Source organism: Talpa occidentalis, unplaced genomic scaffold (assembly GCF_014898055.3).
Source record: "Talpa occidentalis isolate TD23 unplaced genomic scaffold, MPIMG_talOcc4v2.1 talOcc4.12, whole genome shotgun sequence".
Classification (NCBI taxonomy): Eukaryota; Metazoa; Chordata; class Mammalia; order Eulipotyphla; family Talpidae; genus Talpa; species Talpa occidentalis.
In genome coordinates, this window is record NW_023601212.1 from 31,972,432 (window position 1) to 31,992,434 (window position 20,003).

Genomic DNA, 20,003 nt, shown 5'->3' on the forward strand with positions numbered 1-20,003 from the left:
AAATCCATTTATCAGTTAGTGTACATTTGTATGGTTTTCACTCTTTGGCTATTAACAATAACGATCCTATGAACATTAATGTACACGTTTTTATATGAACAAACGTACATTTTCACCTCTTGGAGATAAATAGCTAAGTCACATGGTACTTGTGTGTTTTTTTTTTTTTTTTTTTTAAAGAAACTGCCAAACTGTTTCCCAAAGTGATGGCACCATTTTACATTCCTTCAGCGGTCTAGTATCCCTGACCGCTGACACTTGAAATTGTCCATGTTTTGATTCCAGCCATCCTAGTGGGTGAGACGGGATCTCACTGTGGTCTTCACTTGCATTTGCCTACTGTCTGATGTTGAGCATCTCATGTGCTGTCAGCCATTTGTTTATCTTCTTTGGAGAAATGTCTACTCAAATCCTTTGGGATTTTTTCAAATATGCTTTTCAAATATTTTCTCCCACACTGTGGATCGTCTAATTGCTGTGTCCTTGAAGCACAAAAATTCATGTTTTATGAAAGTCTAACAAAAGCCAGTATAACTATTTGTTTTTGTGTTTGTGCTTTTGATGTCATATCTAAGAAATAATTGCTTAATCAGTCCAATGTGATGATTTATATGTTTTTTTCCTAAGAGTTTCATAGTCGCAGCTCTTACTGCCAGGTCCTTGTTGTGTCTGACACTCTGCTGCATGTCGATACCTAGTGTCCTAGCGCCCTTTGTGGGGATATTGGTCGTGTTTCATGTTTGGTTTGTTTTCCCTTTAATGGGGAATCCCTGCTGGCAATGATGAAAAGGAAAGAGGTCCCTGCTTTAACAACAGAGACACTTGTAAAGAGTCCTCTTATATGCCAGGTATTATTTTGGTGCTAGGTGTCCTCAGAGAGGACTAAGATAGAAGAGGACAGAAATAAAAGCCATCTAACCATGCATCAAATACTAGCCCAGAAATCACCTTAAGTAGCAACTATCTTTAAAGAGCCTAACTAGTCTTTTAGAGTTTGTGTCTTCTTTTCTATAGGAGACTTGGCAGGTCGTGCAGAACTATTGGGGAAAACATCTCTGAAGATCTGGAATGTGACCCGGAAAGACTCAGCCCTTTATCGCTGTGAGGTGGTTGCTCGAAATGACCGCAAAGAAATTGATGAGATAGTCATTGAATTAATTGTGCAAGGTAGGAGCTCATTTGATGTTAAAACTTGGTTCACTCCATTCAGGCTTCAAGAGTTTGTCCATAGAATAAAAAAGGTCAACCTTTATTTTCTTTCCTTCTAGAGCTAGATCCTAGAGAATGTCACATGATTTAGGGAGGGGAGAGCTTTTGAGAGCTGGGACTGCAGTCTGGGTAGGAGGTGCCCACTCTCCTCCACCAGCTGTGGGAGTGCTGCTCAGGAAGGTGGAGGAATAAGAAAGGCATTGTAGGATTTGAGGGGATGCTGCAGGGGGGATATGGAGGTGACAGGGGATAGGAACCCCCTGGCTGGCTTCCTTGTTTGGGAGTGAACTTATAGTGGACTCTTACTGTAGTAGAACCATGGTGCCATTTTAAACTCCAGCGTGTTTCTCCTGCAGTGAAGCCAGTGCCTCCCCTGTGCAGAGTGCCAAAGGCTGTTCCCGTAGGCAAGGCAGCGACGCTACACTGCCAGGAGGGTGAAGGACACCCCCGGCCACACTACAGCTGGTACCGCAACGACATGCCGCTGCCGACAGATTCCAGAGCCAATCCCAGATTTCGAAATTCCTCATTCCTCTTAAACTCTGAAACAGGCACTCTGGTGAGATCTCTTCTGAGGTGGGGGTGGGAATGTCTTTGTTGGGGCAAAGGGAATTGTGGAAAGAGCAGTTATTAGGAGAGACAGTGAAACTTAAGATGGGAGCTAAAAATCAGTGCCAGAGATTTGTCTATAAAAGGACCCTTCTCACCTTTTATAAACAAGTTCTAAGGTAAGGGCATTAAGAAGAAGTAAAGGAAGGGAACCTGGACAGTAAAAGCAACTGAAAGAGGGATACAAAATGTAATCAGTGGATGTCATCAGGGCCCTGATCTCAATAACCAGACCAGCTGTAAAAATCATGAGACAGGGAATGGTTACTGACTGGATGTTTGATGCTATAGCTTGGTAATGATATTATAGTAAGAGGTTTTCTAAGAATCATCTTTTCTGGAAATACATTCTGAAGTATTTATGGATAAAATGCCCCTGGAGTTTGCGATAGAGGGACCCTGTGGTGTGGGAAATGGCGTGGGGGAAGGTGAGGTAAGCCTGGTCACGCCCAGGGGACAGCTAACCCCTCACACACCTAGGCTCCTGATCTGTGAACAGCTAATGCCAGGACTGATGAGCCCAGTTTATCAAGGTGTCTCTGTATTTTTATTGCTGGGGGAGAGGGGGTAGTCTTTATCATAGTCCCTTTTCCTGAATAAAATCAAACTCAGCATCTCCTTATACACACTGCTTTGCTTTGACAATCCCTCAACAGTGAGAATCCCCCTTTATGGTGATACCAGGCAGGAGTACCTAGAGTCAGGAGTGCACTGGATAGTGACCGGAATGCTGAAAAGAAACCAAGAGCAGGGGCCTCCCCGGTGGCACAGGGGTTAAAGACAATGCTATTAAGCTACTACAGCACAATCCCAGCTGGCCAGGGAGCAACCCACATGGCGCAGCAGGCCTCTCCTGTCTCTCCCGCTGCTCCCCTCAGCAGTGTATTTCAGTCAGTCTGCCTGTTCTGTTCCCCACTCTGTGTCTGGTGAATCCTCTCACCCCCTGCATCTTGGCTTACACCCCAGTTCTTGTATGCATAAATAAATCTTAAAAAAAAAACAAAAAACAAAAAAAAAAAACACCAAAAACCAAGAGCAAATGGACATGTACCAGGCTCTGGGCTCAGCGTGGGGGAGGATAAGCCCTGCCTGTTCTCACGATTGTTGTTTCCTGAGACAGGTGTTCAGCGCTGTTCACAAGGACGACTCTGGGCAGTACTACTGCATCGCCTCCAACGACGCTGGCTCTGCCAGGTGTGAAGAACAGCAGATGGAAGTCTGTGAGTCACTTTTGGAAACAATTTTATCTGGCAGTAGTGAGTAGGATGTGAATTTACTGACATACCATCAGTTTAGACAGCTGTTCTGTCGTGGGTCAGCTTTGTTCTAGAGCTGACTAGATTTACCTACATCCATTTGGGTACATTGAACGGAAAGGTGAAAAAATTCTGAGTAAAAGCTAAAAAACAAAAATGGACTTTCTGGAGACTTCTGTTGTTAGAAAACATAGCTAATCATGTATCTTTTGAAAGAGATTAATAATTATCAAAACATAAGATCATGGAAAGTCTCTAGAAATTCTTCCAGTTCCAGTCATTTTGCAGTAAGCAGAAACCAAGTTTTAGCCCCAACAATTTTCCCCTGTTCCATAATGCTGTTTTGGGGCTAAAGGGAGGAATTGAGGGCAAGATGGCCAGATGGGGCAGGTCACGGACACTCACTGAGCAGAGTCCCTTCCTCCCTGCGTGTGGCCCTACCCGGAGCGGAGCTTCCTAACTGACCCTAGAATCATCCAGGTCCGCTGGTTTGCATCCAGATCCCAGTGCACATGTATGAACTCAACCCCAGGGGAGGTCTGGGAGTGCCCATGTGTGAAACAGCATTCCTGGGATTCCTGTCAACTGTCAAAATTTTGCAAACTCTAGGGTAGGAGAAAGTTCCTGGGTTTTGCCTCAGACCTATCTATTCTCTTAGGATAGAGCTTGGGAATTGACATTTTAAAATCAAAACTTCAGTTTTTAAACATATACTCATATTTGAGAGCCACTGCTGTAGGAAAAGGAAGAATTTGAACACCTTTCAAGTTTTTTGATTTGTATTTGCATGAAGGAAATAGGCCCCATATCCCTATACTGAAGGCGAACCACGACCTCTGCCCAGTACACCAAAAGGAGAACTAAAGGACTTGCAGATCCGAGGTCAGAAAACTGACAGGGTGAAAGGACATTTTCACCCTGTATTTAAATATGCTTGAAACTAGCTTTCCTTTCCCAAATAATCTGCAGCAAAGAGAAGCCCTGCAAATGAGGATTTTTTTCCCCCTGGCACCTAATTCTATCATGTAACCATTTCATCTACTAATAATATTCTCTGAGATTTAGCCAGAGGGTCTTTAAGGCCTTTATACAATACCAACCCCTTTTAGTAATTACTGGTGTGTGAAGTTGGAGCTTTTAGAGTATGTAGACATCTCAGCACTTTTTACAACCAGGAATCTGAATGTTCTAAGCCAGAGCTGGTGTTCTTATTTTCTCGGGCTGAGGTAGGCATGAGGGAGCAGTGGAATGATGGAGGAAGAAAGGAGACCCCTAGGGTCAGGGTGTTTTGTGAGAATAGGTAGTGTCTTCTCCCTCAAACCTCCTTTTCTCCAGATGACCTGAACATTGGTGGGATTATTGGGGGCGTCCTGGTTGTCCTTGCCGTCCTGGCCCTGATAACAGTGGGCATCTGCTGTGCATACAGACGTGGGTACTTCATCAACAACAAACAGAATGGGGAAAGGTAAGCCTGTGTTCGGTGGAAACAAAAAAGTTCAGTTGGAATTGATGTGGTGACCATGAGTTCCTGAACTATTCTTTTCTTGTTTCAGTTACAAGAATCCAGGGAAGCCAGATGGAGTTAACTATATCAGGACAGATGAGGAGGTAAGGTGTGAGAGGCCAGAGCAGGCAGCATTGAGGAAACCTAGGATGTAGCTGTTCCCAGTGGGGAACACGACATTCCTACTTGGAAACCCTGAGGTGCCCTGCAAAAATAAGATGTCTGAATTATCTTCCAGATCCCCTGAGCTCTTGAGCCCTTCATAGTAATACATGTGCATACGCATGGCATTCAGCTTGCAAGTTCTAGTACATTTATATTTAAGGTCTGATTGTTTCACTTGTTTTTTTCTGTAAGTTTCTTCTTCAGGGAAGTGGCACATTAGTCTTGCCCTCCACGTTTCCTTTCTACTGTGTCTGGACTGATAGAGAATGGCAGAATTTAATTTGTGTTGCCTTGCAGGGTGACTTCAGACACAAGTCCTCATTTGTGATCTGAAATTAGACGGTGTGACCAAGAGAGCACATGCAAATACCTCTACAGAAACTGCCACAAGAGCAGCGGGAGCAAAGTGCACTTGGACGGAGCTAGACACTCACGCAAAAGCTTTTTGTTTTGGCCAAAGTTGACTGCTACTCCTTTCTTACTTTTTAACAAGCCACATAAATAAAAGAGTTTTCCTCAAGATGGGCATGGTCTTCACAAGGACAAGAAACTGAGTGGGATCCTAGGTTCTCTCTGGCCTGACTGCCACCTGCGTGTCGGGGAATTTTGAAGCCCTTGCTCAGACATGCTGGGCCTGGCACTGTGAGGCCAATGTACTTGCCACTCACTGGCAGCAGCTAGCGTGAGCCCCTGTGGGGGAAAACAGGGGAGCTGTGCAGGGCTGGGAAATGCATCACAGCGTGGAACCCTGCAGGTCTAGTCTTTGAATCAGTGAATGATCCAGAAAAGAGGCTTTTTATGCCGTGACCTTGTTGCAGGGTGGTCCACAGAGAGCACTGTGTCCTTTTCTCCTGAAAAGCTTTGTAGTGTCCCTCTTGGAAAATATTTTTGGATCAGTATTTTAATAAAAGCAGCCAAAAATCAGTAAGCTAAATTGCTTGTTGGAAGAAGGGATCTTCTTACCTGTAGGAATCCTCCTTGTCCAATGGAAGGTTCCGGTATTTAAGGAAAACCTTCACTTTAGGCTAACTCTGAAATGGTACTGAAATAAGGTTCTGATTTTTCTATGGGTGTTTATTTTATAAAATATTACATTCTAAATTTTTGCTAAAGATGTATTTTGATTATTGAAAAGAAAATTTCTATTTAAACTGTAAATATGTTGTCATACAATGTTAAATAACCTATTTTTTTCCCCAAAAGTTCAGCATAAGGTAGGAGTCCAAGCTATTAGTGTTAATTGGAAAATACCAATAATTAATCCAAGGAAGCCTCTCAAGAAGGCTTATTGGAACATTCCTTTCCCCACACACACATGTTAGCATTTTTCACAAGAGAACTTATGTTATCTATACATCAACCATTGTTCCTTAAGAAACCTTTAAAAAATTCTGAGTAATATTGAAATCTGTGCTATCTCTCTAAAAGAAACAGAAGAAGCTCTTAGGTTAGACAAAACAAACTATGCATGCCTCAGGGCGACCCGGAAGCTTAGCTACATGCCTGCATACCTGGTTAGTCAGGCCCTAGGGTTGAGTCTCCACCCATCCCCAAATGCTGCTGGCTGCTAAATTCTGAGGCTAGCCAGCACATCCACCTCTGGCTTCCAGGCCAGGCCTTTGTGCTTTAATGTAAGTGTTATTACACACGTGCCATAAGCACTTGGCTCAGCCAGGACAGTTCTAAGGTGGGCCCTTCAGGAGGCAGGGCTTCTCTGTGTGGCGTCCCAGCTCCTAGGTTCCTGGGCCAGCACTTTTTCATGTGGATGGCTCATAGAACAAAGCAGCTACTGCTATTTGGTTTTTAAATTCATTTTGCTTATTCCATATGTGTGGTTTCTAAGACTGCCCATGGTTTATAAGACTGCCCAGAGACAAAGGCAGTTTTGAAATACTGCCAATTCCGGTAATACTTTTTTTAGGAAAAGATTTCCACTATTTCTTTTTGCTACGAAGCAAGCACTGAGACTGAAGGTCTTGTCTCTCGGCAATACGCCACTTTGTGGTGGCAGTGAGGCCAGAGTTTTGAAGACTCTCAGTGCAGCCAGGGCAGAGAGCCTGACGGTGAGGAAAGTAAGACGCTCAAATCAAAGGCACTTTTCTCATTTTGATTTTACAGTTTTTACCTACCCAAGACATGCTCCCCTTGTGGGGGCCATTAGAAATATTTCAAAAGCCTTTGTTCTTCAAGAGCAGACGTTCTTCGCCTCAGATACATGGCCGTGTTGTACTCATGGTGTGCGGCCAGGAGCGTCTCAAAAGGAGCACCCTCAGTCCCACTGTGTGCTTAAAGGAGGGTTTTTACGTAGAATGTAGTCATCTTGGAATTACACTTCCAGTGTCTTAATTTTTTATACTTTGAGTTTTTTAAAATTGGATACTTATGTTGACTTTTTTTCATGTTATGTGAAATATGCTGCCATGGGATATTGGCAGAAGCGGTGGGCAACTCTTCATAATTGCTTAGAGTGCCCAGCTGTTTCTGCATCTGTGTCAGGGATGCTTGGAATCAAGACTGTCCTTTCATCTTCAGCTACCGTGGGGACAAAGGATAACTCCCTGCCCCTCCTCCAGCTGTCGGGCAACATCACTGTAGCTGCCACCGTGGTTGTCATAGTGGTAGGGTGGCCTTGTCACCTCCCTTATACCTGAAAACCTCCCCCACTAGTGCTCTGTGGACTGGGTCTGACAGGAGAGCAGTGAGCGGGAGGGGACCGGGAAGTAGTCGCCCATCACTGTAAAATGTAGAGCATTCGTGTGTTTTAAGATGTGAAAATGACTAAAGACTCGAGACCTACACAAGGCTGTTGTGGCCTTAGGTGTGGTTGTGCTGTACAAAGATGTTACACATTTGAACTAACACTTGTAAGTTGGTATTTGTTAAACCTCTTTATAAAAAGCTTTAACAAAAAGATTTTTTTGCCTCATTTTTCTCATTTGCCTTTATGTTGGGTTTAGTGGCTGCTTCCAGCATTTCATTAAGCAAGCGGCCATACGATGATACTGCCCAGGTTTAAGCAGACTGCTGTCATCATTCACCCGAACGGCAGAGCAGTCTGGGAGTCCCGCTAGCAAGCCAGTGTCCTAGTTCCTACGTGGGGGATCTGTGGGGGTGGACCACAGCAACATGCCCTCCCCCTCCAGTCCACATTTTATACTAAGAACCTTCGTGTCTGTAGTACAGGGGTTAAGAGTGAATTCAGTGGCGTTTCTGGTCACTGTTGGACTGAATATAAAACACAAGTGTCTGAAGGTTACCTGCTGGTGCCATGGAAGAGCCAGAGGTCATCCCCCTCCCGGGAGTAGACTCTTACACACGTCAGCGTTAGGGCACTCTGGGCAAGTGGCATGACACACTTTCTCCATAAGCAGGATTAGACTTAGTATGAAGATGAATGTCTCTGTTAGGAGACCAGTAGCTTCTGTCCACGGACCTTAAAAACAAACTGAACCATTTTTTTCCTAATAGGAAAGATTTGATTCTGTTATTAAATACTTGGTAAACTAAAATTACTAGCAGCAAAGGCACTGTTCTAAAAATAGAGAAATTCTATTGACTATTAGGCTACATTTATATTTAACCTTTATTATTACATTTTAGAAAGCTGTACATTTTTTAAAAAAATTTGCAATTTATAAATAGAAAAAAAATATTACAATCAAATCTTGTCATTAGGTATGAGAAACTATGTACTATCAGGAACTCAAGCCAGCTAACAGACTGACTTACAGAAAAGAAAGCTGATGCATTGTGTTCCTTAAGAATACAGCTCACAGACAGACTTGACACTTTCAAATGGGGTAAAGTTACAATATTAAATAGCTAAGGCATTTCTCTATTATTTTACAATGCTTTACCACATATTAATGACATTTAAAGGATTCACAGGTGAATAACTGAGTGCTGGAATCCAGGAAAAGTGCTGGTATGATGAAAGCACCCCTACCCAGGGCCGTGAAGGTGGTGATCCCTGCCTCTCCGCATGCAGGAAACAAGGTGGTTTCTTAAGGGCTCCTGCCTTCTGGAAACTCCCTGGAATGCACCGTTTTAGTTGGCTGTTTTCAGGGGGGTCTTTCGGAGTGACCTCCTGCTGGAGGCTGGGTTGTCTTTATTCCTGGCTGGAGACTTCACATTCCACTGCTGTGGCTGTGGAGGCCTAGGGGAAGCAAAGATACAATTGTTGTGGAGCTAAAAGAAAAAAACCTTGATGAAAACATCTACTGCAAAAGGACCTCTCAGTAAACTTACGGTTTATCAGGCAACGATAAACATAAAATGTCATTCCCTTGACTCTGGGCTTCCATTTTCTCTGAAAGGGAGTCAAACACAAACAAATTCAGGCATCCCAGAGCTCCAAAGAGGATGGATGTGTGTGATGGGAAGGGGACTGAGAACTTGCCTTTGCCTGGAAAAGGAGTTGGTGGTGTGGCGATGTAGCTGACCCCTGCTCCAAACGTAACGTCATTGATGGTCTCTGGAAGAGGGGACACAGCACAGTTAATGAAAGGCTGGTAGAAGAAAACGCCGTACACCCTGTCACCTGGGTGAGGTCAGCTTGGTCATTCAGTCTCTACATCAAATGCAGCAGCCCTGTCTGGCCTCAGTTTCAATGAGCCCCTTCCGAAGTGCTCAACACTCCTTTCTGCTGGCAACTTTCTCCTCCTTCCCATTCATGGTACTACCTCCTGCCTTTCAACAGGCAGCAGAGTGGTTACAGAGTTCTGCTGGACCCTGAGCCTTCACTGTTTGCTGTCTCTGGCGCCTCACCCACCTGGTGTCTTTAGTCGCTGCCTATATGGCAGTGATTCTTCCAGCCAGTGCACCCCTGTGAGTCCTACATCTCCAGCTGGATCTTACCTGCATTCCCTGATGCCTCACCACTCAATCTCTGCTCTTCAACAAGTTCCTTCTCTAGCCCCATCCTTTCCATGGTCTGTGCGAGCTGGAAGCACCAGGCATCATTAGCTGCTTCTCCCAGCCTCGGCACATCTTCCAAATCTCATCTGGTTGCTCCTATCCTACCTCACGAGGACTCTCGCCTTGACCTGTGAGAGCGATAGGCCTTCCTTCCCAGACTTCGCGCAAGAGGCAGGAGAGTGCAGAGTAAGGACACAGACTCTGAATCAGACTTGGTTTGAATCCTAGCCCTGCATCTTACTATCCATGCTCTAAAATGGGGATACAAACATCCCTCATAGGGGAGTCATCAGGATTAAACAAGATGATTTACGTTAACTCCTTAATACCACCTGGTACAGGTAGGTGCTTAAAAGATGTAAGTAATTAGTAATACCTTAGTGTGGTGACTGCCCTGCACACAAGCAGCCTGAAGGGCACGGTGTTCAGAGGAAGACCTGAAATCCACCCTCTGGGCCAACAGGTCGGTAGCGCTAGCCCGGCCCTCCAAGACCCACTGACTGCCCACAAGACAAAGGTCGCTGTCCCCAGGATCTTCCTTCTTTGAGTAGGTGCTGCTCTGTTGCCCTGGCTGCACATGGGGCCCTTTGCCTCCCTGACCCACAGCAGACCATCCTTGATTCAAGGCCTGGGTGTGACACCTTCCCCAGGGACCTGTGCGCTTCTGTGCACCCCTACCCATTTTGCATGAGCTGCAGTCAGAGCTCAGGCCCAATTGTGGCTGGTGGCCTGTGTTGTCCCTCCTGCCACAACACTAGTGGAGCGGGGGCACTGCTCCTGGCCGCCCTTCCATGACACTGACCTTGGGAGTACTGACTGCACTTTTCAACTCTGTTAAAAGTCCCTCAGAGCATCATGCCGGGAGGTACACAAGAGAGTATTTTCAACACTGCCATTCAGACAACTCAGTTCAGCTTAGCCCTGCTTTCTGGAAGGTCTCCTTGGGACAACAGTGAAATTCCCTGGCTTTACACATTCCTTTTTCTGTCTGGAAGCCTGTGCAATGTCTCCAACCTTCACAGAAGTTCCCGAGCACTTAAGAGCGAAAGGCTGATGCATCTTTGCTGCTTGCATTACCACAGTAAAAAGGATCTGCTTATAGACTAAGTTAAAATCTAGCTCTGAAAAGAACTTATTTCCATTTAGCAAAACCACTCTGTTCATGCTCAGTATCACTGGGGTGCCCAAAGAATGGGGCATTTTTCTTACTGGCTTCATAGAATTGAGACCATTTCCCAACAGTCACCTACCTAAACACAGCATTGTCAACAGAATGTCGACACAAAGAAAAAAATCACAAAGGAAAAAATCACATAAATCACAAAGAAAACAGAACTGAGTGTTTTTAAATTCTCTAATAATTCCCCCAGAAGCACAGCTAACAGGTGACCCTTCCTCAAGTACTTCCTCTTGGTTCAGAATGAGAGTGCCCCGGGGAATTTTACATTCAAAAGCCTACAGAAAGAAAAGGACTCTTGATCAGTGGACACATGGAGTCTTATCAGTGCAAAGACGGCTTCACACATGCAGACTCAGGCAGCGTCAGTGTAGGGGGCCAGGCCTCACCACTGGGGAGCGCATGCTGCTGGGAAGCCAACCAGGCTCAAGAGGACACACGAAACACATAAGAGGCATCCTCCCCATTTCTTCACATGAGGTACCTAACTCTGTGGTGCCCCCAAGCCATGAACATGGAACTCAGAAAACTTCTGTTTGAGAAGTTGAATTTTTTTACATACATAATATTACACCTGTTCTATCACCAGAAACCCCAAATTATCTACTGCTTTTAATGGCAATAGGTCAGAATTCAGCTGTCCTCTGGGAGAAGTGAGGGAGGAGTTGTGTTCATCCACTCACTTCCCTTAAAAGGGAAACTTGGATAAAACAACCTATGCTCCGGTACATATTCTAAGATCTCACAGGGAACAGAACTGCCAAAGGAGCTAGAACACAGTGCGTGCCTGGTAAGCTGGTACTGCCAGAGTGCAGGGTGACACTCTGCTGCCCGCCCCATATGAAGGAGACTGTTCTCATCTAACTGCAAGGCCCGAGGTTAGTGCTGAGACAAGGCAGTGGAAGGAATACAGAAATTAGAAATCAGAAAACCTAGAAAGGGCAAAACAGCTTATGAATGAAGTAGGGACAGTGAGTTATTCTGAAGTGAGTGCTGTTGAGAGGGTGGTGCGCCAGGGAGGGTCTGTCCCCACAGGCTGCAGGAAGGAAGTGACCCCTGACAGCCCGGGGCTGTGCGGGGTGAGAGAGGACCTGTATTGGGTGCTCAGGAAGGTGACGGTGGTCAGCACCGAGCACGTGCAGAGACATGCTGGGGGGGACTCTGCAAACCACACTGCAGATACTGGGCAGTAAAATGTCTTCATAGTACAATTCCTCAAAACAATGATGACTGAGTTTGAGAAAATAAACTGAAACAAAGTAACGGGCGAAGTTATTCCTAACGCACTTCTCTTTTGAAATCAAAGGAAGGAGTAGGAAATTAGGAAAAAGTCACACAACAGGCATGAGCAGACACAGGACCTCAGCATGGTGCAACCCTCCACAGGCCAGTGTGTTTGGGGTTGAACGTCACAACGTATAAGGCGTCTGCAGCGCTGATAACCTGAGCGCTGGCTGAGCACAAGGGCAATCTGGAGGGTGGGCAGAGGTGCTCAAGAGTCTAGAATGGCAGGAACAGCACTGCCTAGAAGCTACCTGCGGCTCTGTGATGTGCTTCCTCACCTACCAAATAAGGACGCCCACAGGGCAGCTGTGAGTTTACATCCAGCTGGTGGTCAATCACTCGGGTCACTGTAGTTACTAAGTTTGTTCAGTCTGAGAAAACGCACTGGGACACTGTTGAGCACCACCACAGCTCTTACCCAGTCAAAGAACTTCCCTCCAGTAAATGCAGCAGACACTTGTCCCTCTTATCCTTACTTACTCTCAGGAGTGCTGATGGCCCGTTTGGCCACGTGGTCAGTTGCTCCATTGGACTCTTGCTCTAAGCTGTACGAAGATGCTAGGATAGAATGGGAAAGTTAATACCCCAATCAAGTGTTCTCATAAAGAAGTAATTCAGAAAGAAACAAATAAATGACAATTATTAAAAAAATTGAAAAACACCTACATATTAGAGCAGCAATACATTAAGGTACTTCTGCAAGCTAGACATTCTAAAAGCCACTCGCAGAAATGTTTTGGAAGAAAATTTCATTGAAAAACCTTCATAATGTATTACGGTAATTGTGGGTGAGAAGTAGATTATAAAACAATGCACACTAAGATCACAATTTTGTGAATAAAGCCAAACGTGTGAGGAATAAGACTGGAAGAGTAACTTCACTGCTTTGAGTTTTCTATTTCACTTTATTTTCCAAATTGTTTATCATAAATACGCATTATCTGTGTAACCTATAATTGAAAGCCCCCAATTAATGTTAATTTGTTTTAAAGAAAATCGAAACGTGTGAAGGAACGAGGGAGCATGTTCTGTGTTCTGACCTGTACACCTTACTGTGTATGAGACAGAGAACTGTGCAGTCCCATTAGCCTCTTGGAGCTTTCGTGAGACCTACCCCGATTGCTCGCTTTGTCCAGGCTTCCAGAATTTAAAGTGAAAGGCAACACTCCTAAGCTCCGACTCTGATGCCTGCTTTTCGACTCCACGGCTTTCTTCACAGAATTCAGGATGGCTATGGTACTCAGGGACATGGGTCTGAGGAGAACAGGCCAGACATACAGAAAGCAAGGAAGTGAAACACTGAAAGGACAAGCCACTTTCTTTCAAGTGTATCCCTCAGCAAACTTGAGTCAGTTCTAATGGAGAGGAGCCTGGAGGGAGGTATCGGTGCCCACACAGGGGAACATATTGAAAACACCCACTGGGAATGGTGCAGACACCTTTGAGCACACGGTGGGAGGGTGAGCCTGTTCCTGAGTCAGTGGCTCCATACCTGGCTTGGGGCAGTAACCTCTTCATTGGGCCAGTCTCAAGTGCAGGCGGCACAGGGGGTGCTTGGCTGGTGCTGGACCTGGGTGTTGAGGGCATTCTCCCGGCAAGAGGCACCGTGGGGTTTTCGTGGCCAGTAGCTGGTATTATTTCTAAGCCTGGAGCACCCTGTCACAGAAGGTAGAGTATTACCTTCTAACAATAAAAAGTAGAACTTTCTCTTCAGAAACAGCACTGGTAGCAGGCTGCCATACGCAGATGCTGGATCATTAAAGGAAAAAAAGCAGTGAGTTTGTCCTCATTTTTAATGTAGCTGATCTGTCAGGATTTCTCAGGGAAGTGAGCACACTGGGATCTGAAAAGTGAACAACAGCTCACCTAGAAACACCCCCAAGTGATGTGTTCTAGAGAGGCATGCTGGGTGGAAGACTGCAAATAAACAAGGCGCCCTCCAGGGAGATGAAGTTGTCTGTAACCACTATAATCAAAGATCAGCTAATCCAGTGGACTTCCTGGCACTCACACGCTTCCCTCAATTATGGCAAGCACTTTCCAGACGGGTTTATGGGCCATGACCCTCAGGGGGAGGAATACACAGTGGCCCATTAGCAGCGATCCCAAGGTCTACCTCAGACCAACCTCTGGTTACACGTGCATTGTGAGGAAGGAGGTCAGGCTGGTCTACCTGTACCATCTGGGCCCCGTTGGTGCCTGCGGCCATCCTGCTCACATCTGCTTGTTTCGCCAGCTCTTGCTCCTGGGCGAGCTGTTCATTGTATTTCTTCATGTCGTACTCAAGCTCCGATGCCAGCTGTTTGTCAACTGCAAAGAAATCCTTGACTTCATCTCGGTAATCCTGCATCACCTCCTAAAACAGAGCCAGAGGCATCCTTTAATGTTCTCCTGGATAAATAAGCTCTCCCACTGACTTGATAAATAATAGGAAGAGAAAGATCCATTTTGCTGACAGCAGACTACTTTTTTGACATCAACCAATAGATTAATTAACATCATGGTATTTTCTCAGGGAAGCCCAACTGCACTATGTTGACCACACACACACACACAGAGCGTGATGTGACAGTCACTAATAATTCTCATCCCTCAGGAAGTTTGCTGACTCTCTGCCAGTTAAAGGGCAATTTTCTAGGTTCCTGATGGGAGAAAGGATATAGGATGACTCCATCTTAGCCTAAGGCAGAACTTGGAACAGGGCACAGAAGTACCACCGTAGCTGCTCCCTCCCCATTCCCGGGACTGGGATGGGGACAGTGATGTGGCTGGGTGATCTGGCCCAGCTCTGGCCCAGTTCAAAGGATCTTGTAGTGTCACTCTGGTGGGTCCCTTAGGAATTCAAGTCAGAGATTAGGTGAGTAACTCATGGTGGTTTGGGCTCAGACAGGGCCCTGGGCCAGTGACAGAAAATAGTGCAGTCTGAGATGAGCCGAGACTCACACAGACTTTGGCTCTAAGGACATCCATGTGTGCTCTTTGGAAGAGGAGAGAAAACCTTTTGTCATCTAGGGTAAGAGGCAAACCTCTCTGCTAAGAGAAGGATATCATTTTACCCCCTGGTATGAGGGAGAAAAAGATACCACAACCCTGACTACAGGGATGTTCCACCAAAGGGAAAGAAGGTCAGCTGTCACTCAAGAGTGGATGCCCCCAGCCAAAGGAGAGCTTTGCTGGAGCTCTTTCACAGGAGGCATCCAATGAAGAGAGCGATGCTGCTCACAAAAACAACTAGGTAACTGTCCTCTGGATACATGTGATCAGAAACAGGAGACAGACCGATTTTTGTTAAGTAGTCCAGGGCCTCCCTGGTGGCGCAAGGGGTTAAGTCACAGCACTGTGAAGCTATCAGCAGTCACTGCAGCATGAGTTCGACCCATGGCCAGGGAGCTACCCACATGGTGCAGCAGACCTCTCCTGACTCGCCCGCTGCTCCCCTCAGCAGTGTATTTCAGTCAATCTGCCGGTTTTGTTCCCCACTCTGTCTCTGGTGAATCCTCTCACCTCCCCCATCCCTCTGGCGAACACCCCAGCTCTTGTATACATAAATAAATAAATCTTAAAAAAAAAAAGTTTAAGTAGTCTATATAGGAACTAAGCCCTTTTCTTTCCTTCCTGAGGTTTCAGACAGGGCAATATAAGAATAAATGGATTTTATCATTTTCCCCCATACAATAAGCCTATCTTTCCCACCTTAATGTCCTTAGAAAATAGTCCTTGAAAAATTACATTCAATGCAGTTTTGTTGTAGTCCTTTTTGGGGAAAAAAAAAAATTCTTAGCATTTTTTGAGGAAGAAAATGTAAAATGAGAAAAGAAAAAATATTGCATTTTATTTCTGAAAGCTATTGCCAGAGAAGCATGAGGCCCTGCCTATCTGAACTGCAAGTATACGGGGCCTGGCTGACACTCGTGGCCTCACTGGAGGTTTCCCCAGGCCTGCTACTACAGGACAGTTCATCCTGACCTTGCAAATCAGAGGTGAACATCCCCCCATTAAACATGATGGCCAACCTTCACCTTCTCCCTCATCAGAATGAAGTAAGGTGATGACTTTGTCCTTGACCTCAACTGAAAAGTTCAAAATTGAATCTAACTGGCATCCAGGATGCACAGGCTCAGCATAGAGACTCAGCTCTTCACAGACTTAAACTGCATGGATAAGGTGGAGGTCAGCTTTGGCCTGTGGTCACATTAAGTCCTCTCAGCAGTCAAGCTGGCTGGCTGGGACCATGGGAAAAAAAAAAATGAAATGCTACAATGTGTAGCACTTTGAGTTCTGGTCATTCACTGACTGCTAACTGCACCATCAAAACTGAGTCATGAGCTGGGGGAGGAGCTACCAACCCCAAAGTACAAGGTGATCTTTTACCCTGAGATAGTTCATGAGCTCCCGCAAAGCTGGGGCCTTATTCTTCTCTAGCACAGTCTTCAGGGAGATGATAATTGGAATAATATTTTCTATGAAATTCCTCTTCTGAACCTGTAGTAACACAAACAAAGGCATGTTTTAGATGTATCAAGTTCTAAGAGACAAAGATTTGTCCTTGACCTAGCTCTTGTAGTGTTGTCAATCTAGAAGATGCTGGTTATTTTGATTTTTGACTTGATACTAGGAATTGTAGAGGACCCTATCACCTTTGTCTTGAAGATTTTATAAGCATTACCTCAAGATACTCGAAGGCTTTGTAAAGTAGTAACATGAGAAACACTATTTTTACTTTCTAAACAAGGGAAAGGAATTAGAAAAACATTGAGTAACTTGATAGAAAGCTTCAGAACTCACACAAACATATCACAGACCCTTGGCTCCACATTTCGTCTCTCCTTTCAAAATGTTCCATGTGGAATGAAATTGGTCTCCATTCTGGCTACCCAGAGATATTTTGTGTTCCTGTTGGTGAAATGACTATGGTTGAAGGTGATGATCATGTAGATAGTTTTCTCTTTGTGTGTATGACTTCACAAATTTAGAAAAGTGCTGTATATTTACTTATATAGCATCTGATGTCACCAAGTCTTCAAGTTCTCTTCCATAAGTGATCACTAACCACAAATGTTTTGTAATAAATATTTTAGAATTAAAAGTAATTCATTACAGAAGTCCACACATACAAGGTTTATCCTCTGGAATATAAAGAAATATTTTCTATTCTCCTTTAAAGCCATGAGTATGCTCACTTCTTGCCTGTAAACTCATTTCTTAAAACAAAAAACAAACAAACAAAAAAACCTATCAGTTCCTGAAACAGGAGGGCAATTGTTAGAGAAATAATTCAATAAATGAGTCTGAGCAAATGGGAAGTTCAGGCACAGACTTAAAAAGTGGCTTAAATGCATTCTTCAACACCTCTATGTCAAACACCTCTGTACCAGACAGAAAGCTGTGAGGCAGAGAAATGAAGTCAAACTCTTGCCTCAGTCGCTTCTCTAGCAATGTGTGTTATGCTAGGTGGCTGAGATGACCAGTGGCAGAGAGCTCAGGCACACAGGGAGCTGCGCTGGAAGGGGTGGACAAGATGTGCATCAAGGAGGGCTTCTTTAAAAAGATAACACTTAGGCTGTGCAGGAATTAGGTGGTGGAAGGGGAGCATGGGGACCCTGCAGACAGAAGACCCAATGTGCAACAGCAAAGAAGCAGGAGAGGAGTGAACAGCAGTCTGACAGAGGCACAGAAGGAAGGTGGGGTGAAGAGGCACAGCATAGGGAGGAGTCTACAGGTCTTGAAGAATGGAGATTTTATTCAAAAGATGACCGGAAGTCACCAACCTACTTGTAATATGTATTAACACTAATACCTTAATAGTATTAACACTAATACTTTAATAGTATTAGTGAGGTATTACTTATGTGCCATAAAATGTACCCATGTGAAGTGAACAGCTCAGTAAGTGTTGACAATAGGACGTGAATGACCAACACCACATGCAGACATCATCGCAGTCCCTCACTGCCAGTTTCCTGCTGTCAACCTGACCATAGGCTGATTTAGGCAGAGGGATAAAACGATCGCATTTGTATTTAACAAGGCTGCTTGGGCAGCAAGATGGTACATGGCCTACAACATAAGAAATTCGATACAGAGAGGGTGCTGAAGAAAATGCTGGCAATGGCCCAGAATGAGATAAATCAGAACCAGTGGAAATATAAGAGGGAAGGATTTGCAACATAAAATGCACTGGTGACAAACTGGATGGGATCAAAGCCTGTATCTTTGGGCTCAGAAGCCGGAGGGTCCAGGCAGCAAATACAAATTAGCCACCCAGGCCAGGTATAATACAGCAACAAAGCTGTCCCCTAACGTCATCTGAATCCCAGTTTCCACACTCACTGGCCCAACAAAGCATATGCCTGGCATGCCAGACTCTCAACGAGGCATTTTGGACAGAGAATGGTTTGGCATACAATGGTTCCCTTCACTGTAACAGAGATCAAGGGAGAAGAGAGAGCCCAAAGGATGAATAAGAGTAAGCCTGAGATGCCTGTGGCACATCTAGGCAGGCAAGTGGAATTGGCTCAGGCTCACAAGAGAAGCTCAGTCCACGGACTGAGAATAATTCCCAGCTGGTGATAAGTAAGGCTACTGGTAAAGAACGAAGTCGAACCCTGGGAAGACCGCTGGTATCTAAGGGGAGTGACAGGCCCATTTAGAGGATACTCACCTGTGAGATGAGCTTCTTCTGAGCTTCCTGCATGACTACATTTGCCAAGGCCATGTCATCTTCTTCTATAAGGAGGTCCTTATCTGGTTTAGATCTCATCGCCAAGAGCTTGATCTCCTTTGAGCTGAGGATCTCGAATGTATCTGAGAGTAACTCACTGGCTTCCATATCCAGGGGCAGGATGCCATCGGCAAAGCATGCTGAGAGCACAAACAGCCAGCTGGTGAGAAACACTAGGGCGAGAGCCCCGAGGGAAGCGCAAGGAGGGCCTGTCTGGGGCACCATGGGGGTCAGTCTGGACACAATCCAAGAAAGAAAAAAGGGGTGTTCCTATTGAATCAGAGTCCCATTTGCTATAGCTCTGTTGGGCCATTAGTAACACAGCAATTCATTTTTAAATGCATACTTCATCCCAAATACACCAGACCTACCCAAAATACTAAGGCAGATTTTGGAAGTGATATTGAAGCGCTGTTCATCTGTGAAGTGCTCAAGAAGAAACTTGTAGATTTTCATTCGCTTTTCCTTGTTTGTCTTTCCCTTCAGTGAAAATAGCCACTTCTCTCTATGGCAGAACAGGGTATTTTCAGTGCATCACGTTGTCAAGGGTGACTAGGGCTTTAATTTTTATAGCATTTCACAGAATCTGAACAGTTGTCCAGGCACAAGTACACTGACGGGACAACAATGCTCATCACAGGTATTTCCCTCAGGACTCGACTCACACGAGGGGATTTCCTTGTGCCGTCCGTCCTGTCAAGAGAAGGCCAGCACCACAGCCATGCTGACCACTGGCACTGACAGAGACCCCTTCCTGCCCCCTCACTGCCTTTTCTTGAGGGTGTCACTGACCTCTCCGATTGGGGAAATTTATTATACTTCTCATGCTTCTCATAGTTATTGAAGTGGAAAATACACTCGATGAAGTGCTGGAAGAACATGACGGGATTCCTCTTCAGTAACAGGTGAGCCAGGCAGAACTCCCCGAAACTGCAGAAAAAGGATGAACCAAAGAAAGAGACCCATTTGCTATTTGCTGCTAGCCTCTAAACCTATCCCAAGAACTCTGCAATCCAGAAGGGAACTGTGAACAAGGATAAGGGAATCTAAAGCTACCCCATTAAATAGCTTCATTCAGATCCAAGCAAGTTACAAATTTAGCATCTCTTGTCCTTGCTCAACAGACTCCTTTGTGAATACAAGTTAGCAGAAGGCTATCCC

At 45.1% G+C, this 20,003-nt stretch overlaps 2 protein-coding genes across 2 annotated transcripts in view; one reads left to right on the forward strand and one right to left on the reverse strand.

Annotated features, from left to right (window-relative positions):
* Nucleotides 1-7,654, forward strand: part of JAM3 (junctional adhesion molecule 3) — a 68,747-nt gene extending 61,093 nt beyond the window's left edge. Inside the window, exons 4-9 of the mRNA XM_037505651.2 lie at nt 1,015-1,167; nt 1,566-1,768; nt 2,939-3,038; nt 4,410-4,539; nt 4,628-4,682; nt 5,041-7,654. Of these exons, the coding sequence (XP_037361548.2) occupies nt 1,015-1,167; nt 1,566-1,768; nt 2,939-3,038; nt 4,410-4,539; nt 4,628-4,682; nt 5,041-5,076 (677 nt within the window). The 3' untranslated portion in view covers nt 5,077-7,654. The remainder of the gene's footprint in view (nt 1-1,014; nt 1,168-1,565; nt 1,769-2,938; nt 3,039-4,409; nt 4,540-4,627; nt 4,683-5,040) is intronic.
* Nucleotides 7,655-8,292: 638 nt separating this feature from the next.
* The window catches only part of NCAPD3 (non-SMC condensin II complex subunit D3), a 61,880-nt gene continuing 50,169 nt past the window's right edge, over nt 8,293-20,003 (reverse strand). The window contains exons 25-35 of the mRNA XM_037505652.2: nt 19,635-19,772; nt 19,214-19,347; nt 18,783-18,982; nt 16,493-16,603; nt 14,295-14,477; nt 13,614-13,777; nt 13,236-13,375; nt 12,602-12,679; nt 9,143-9,217; nt 8,992-9,052; nt 8,293-8,899 (exon numbers count right to left, since the gene is read on the reverse strand). Of these exons, the coding sequence (XP_037361549.1) occupies nt 8,791-8,899; nt 8,992-9,052; nt 9,143-9,217; nt 12,602-12,679; nt 13,236-13,375; nt 13,614-13,777; nt 14,295-14,477; nt 16,493-16,603; nt 18,783-18,982; nt 19,214-19,347; nt 19,635-19,772 (1,393 nt within the window). The 3' untranslated portion in view covers nt 8,293-8,790. The remainder of the gene's footprint in view (nt 8,900-8,991; nt 9,053-9,142; nt 9,218-12,601; nt 12,680-13,235; nt 13,376-13,613; nt 13,778-14,294; nt 14,478-16,492; nt 16,604-18,782; nt 18,983-19,213; nt 19,348-19,634; nt 19,773-20,003) is intronic.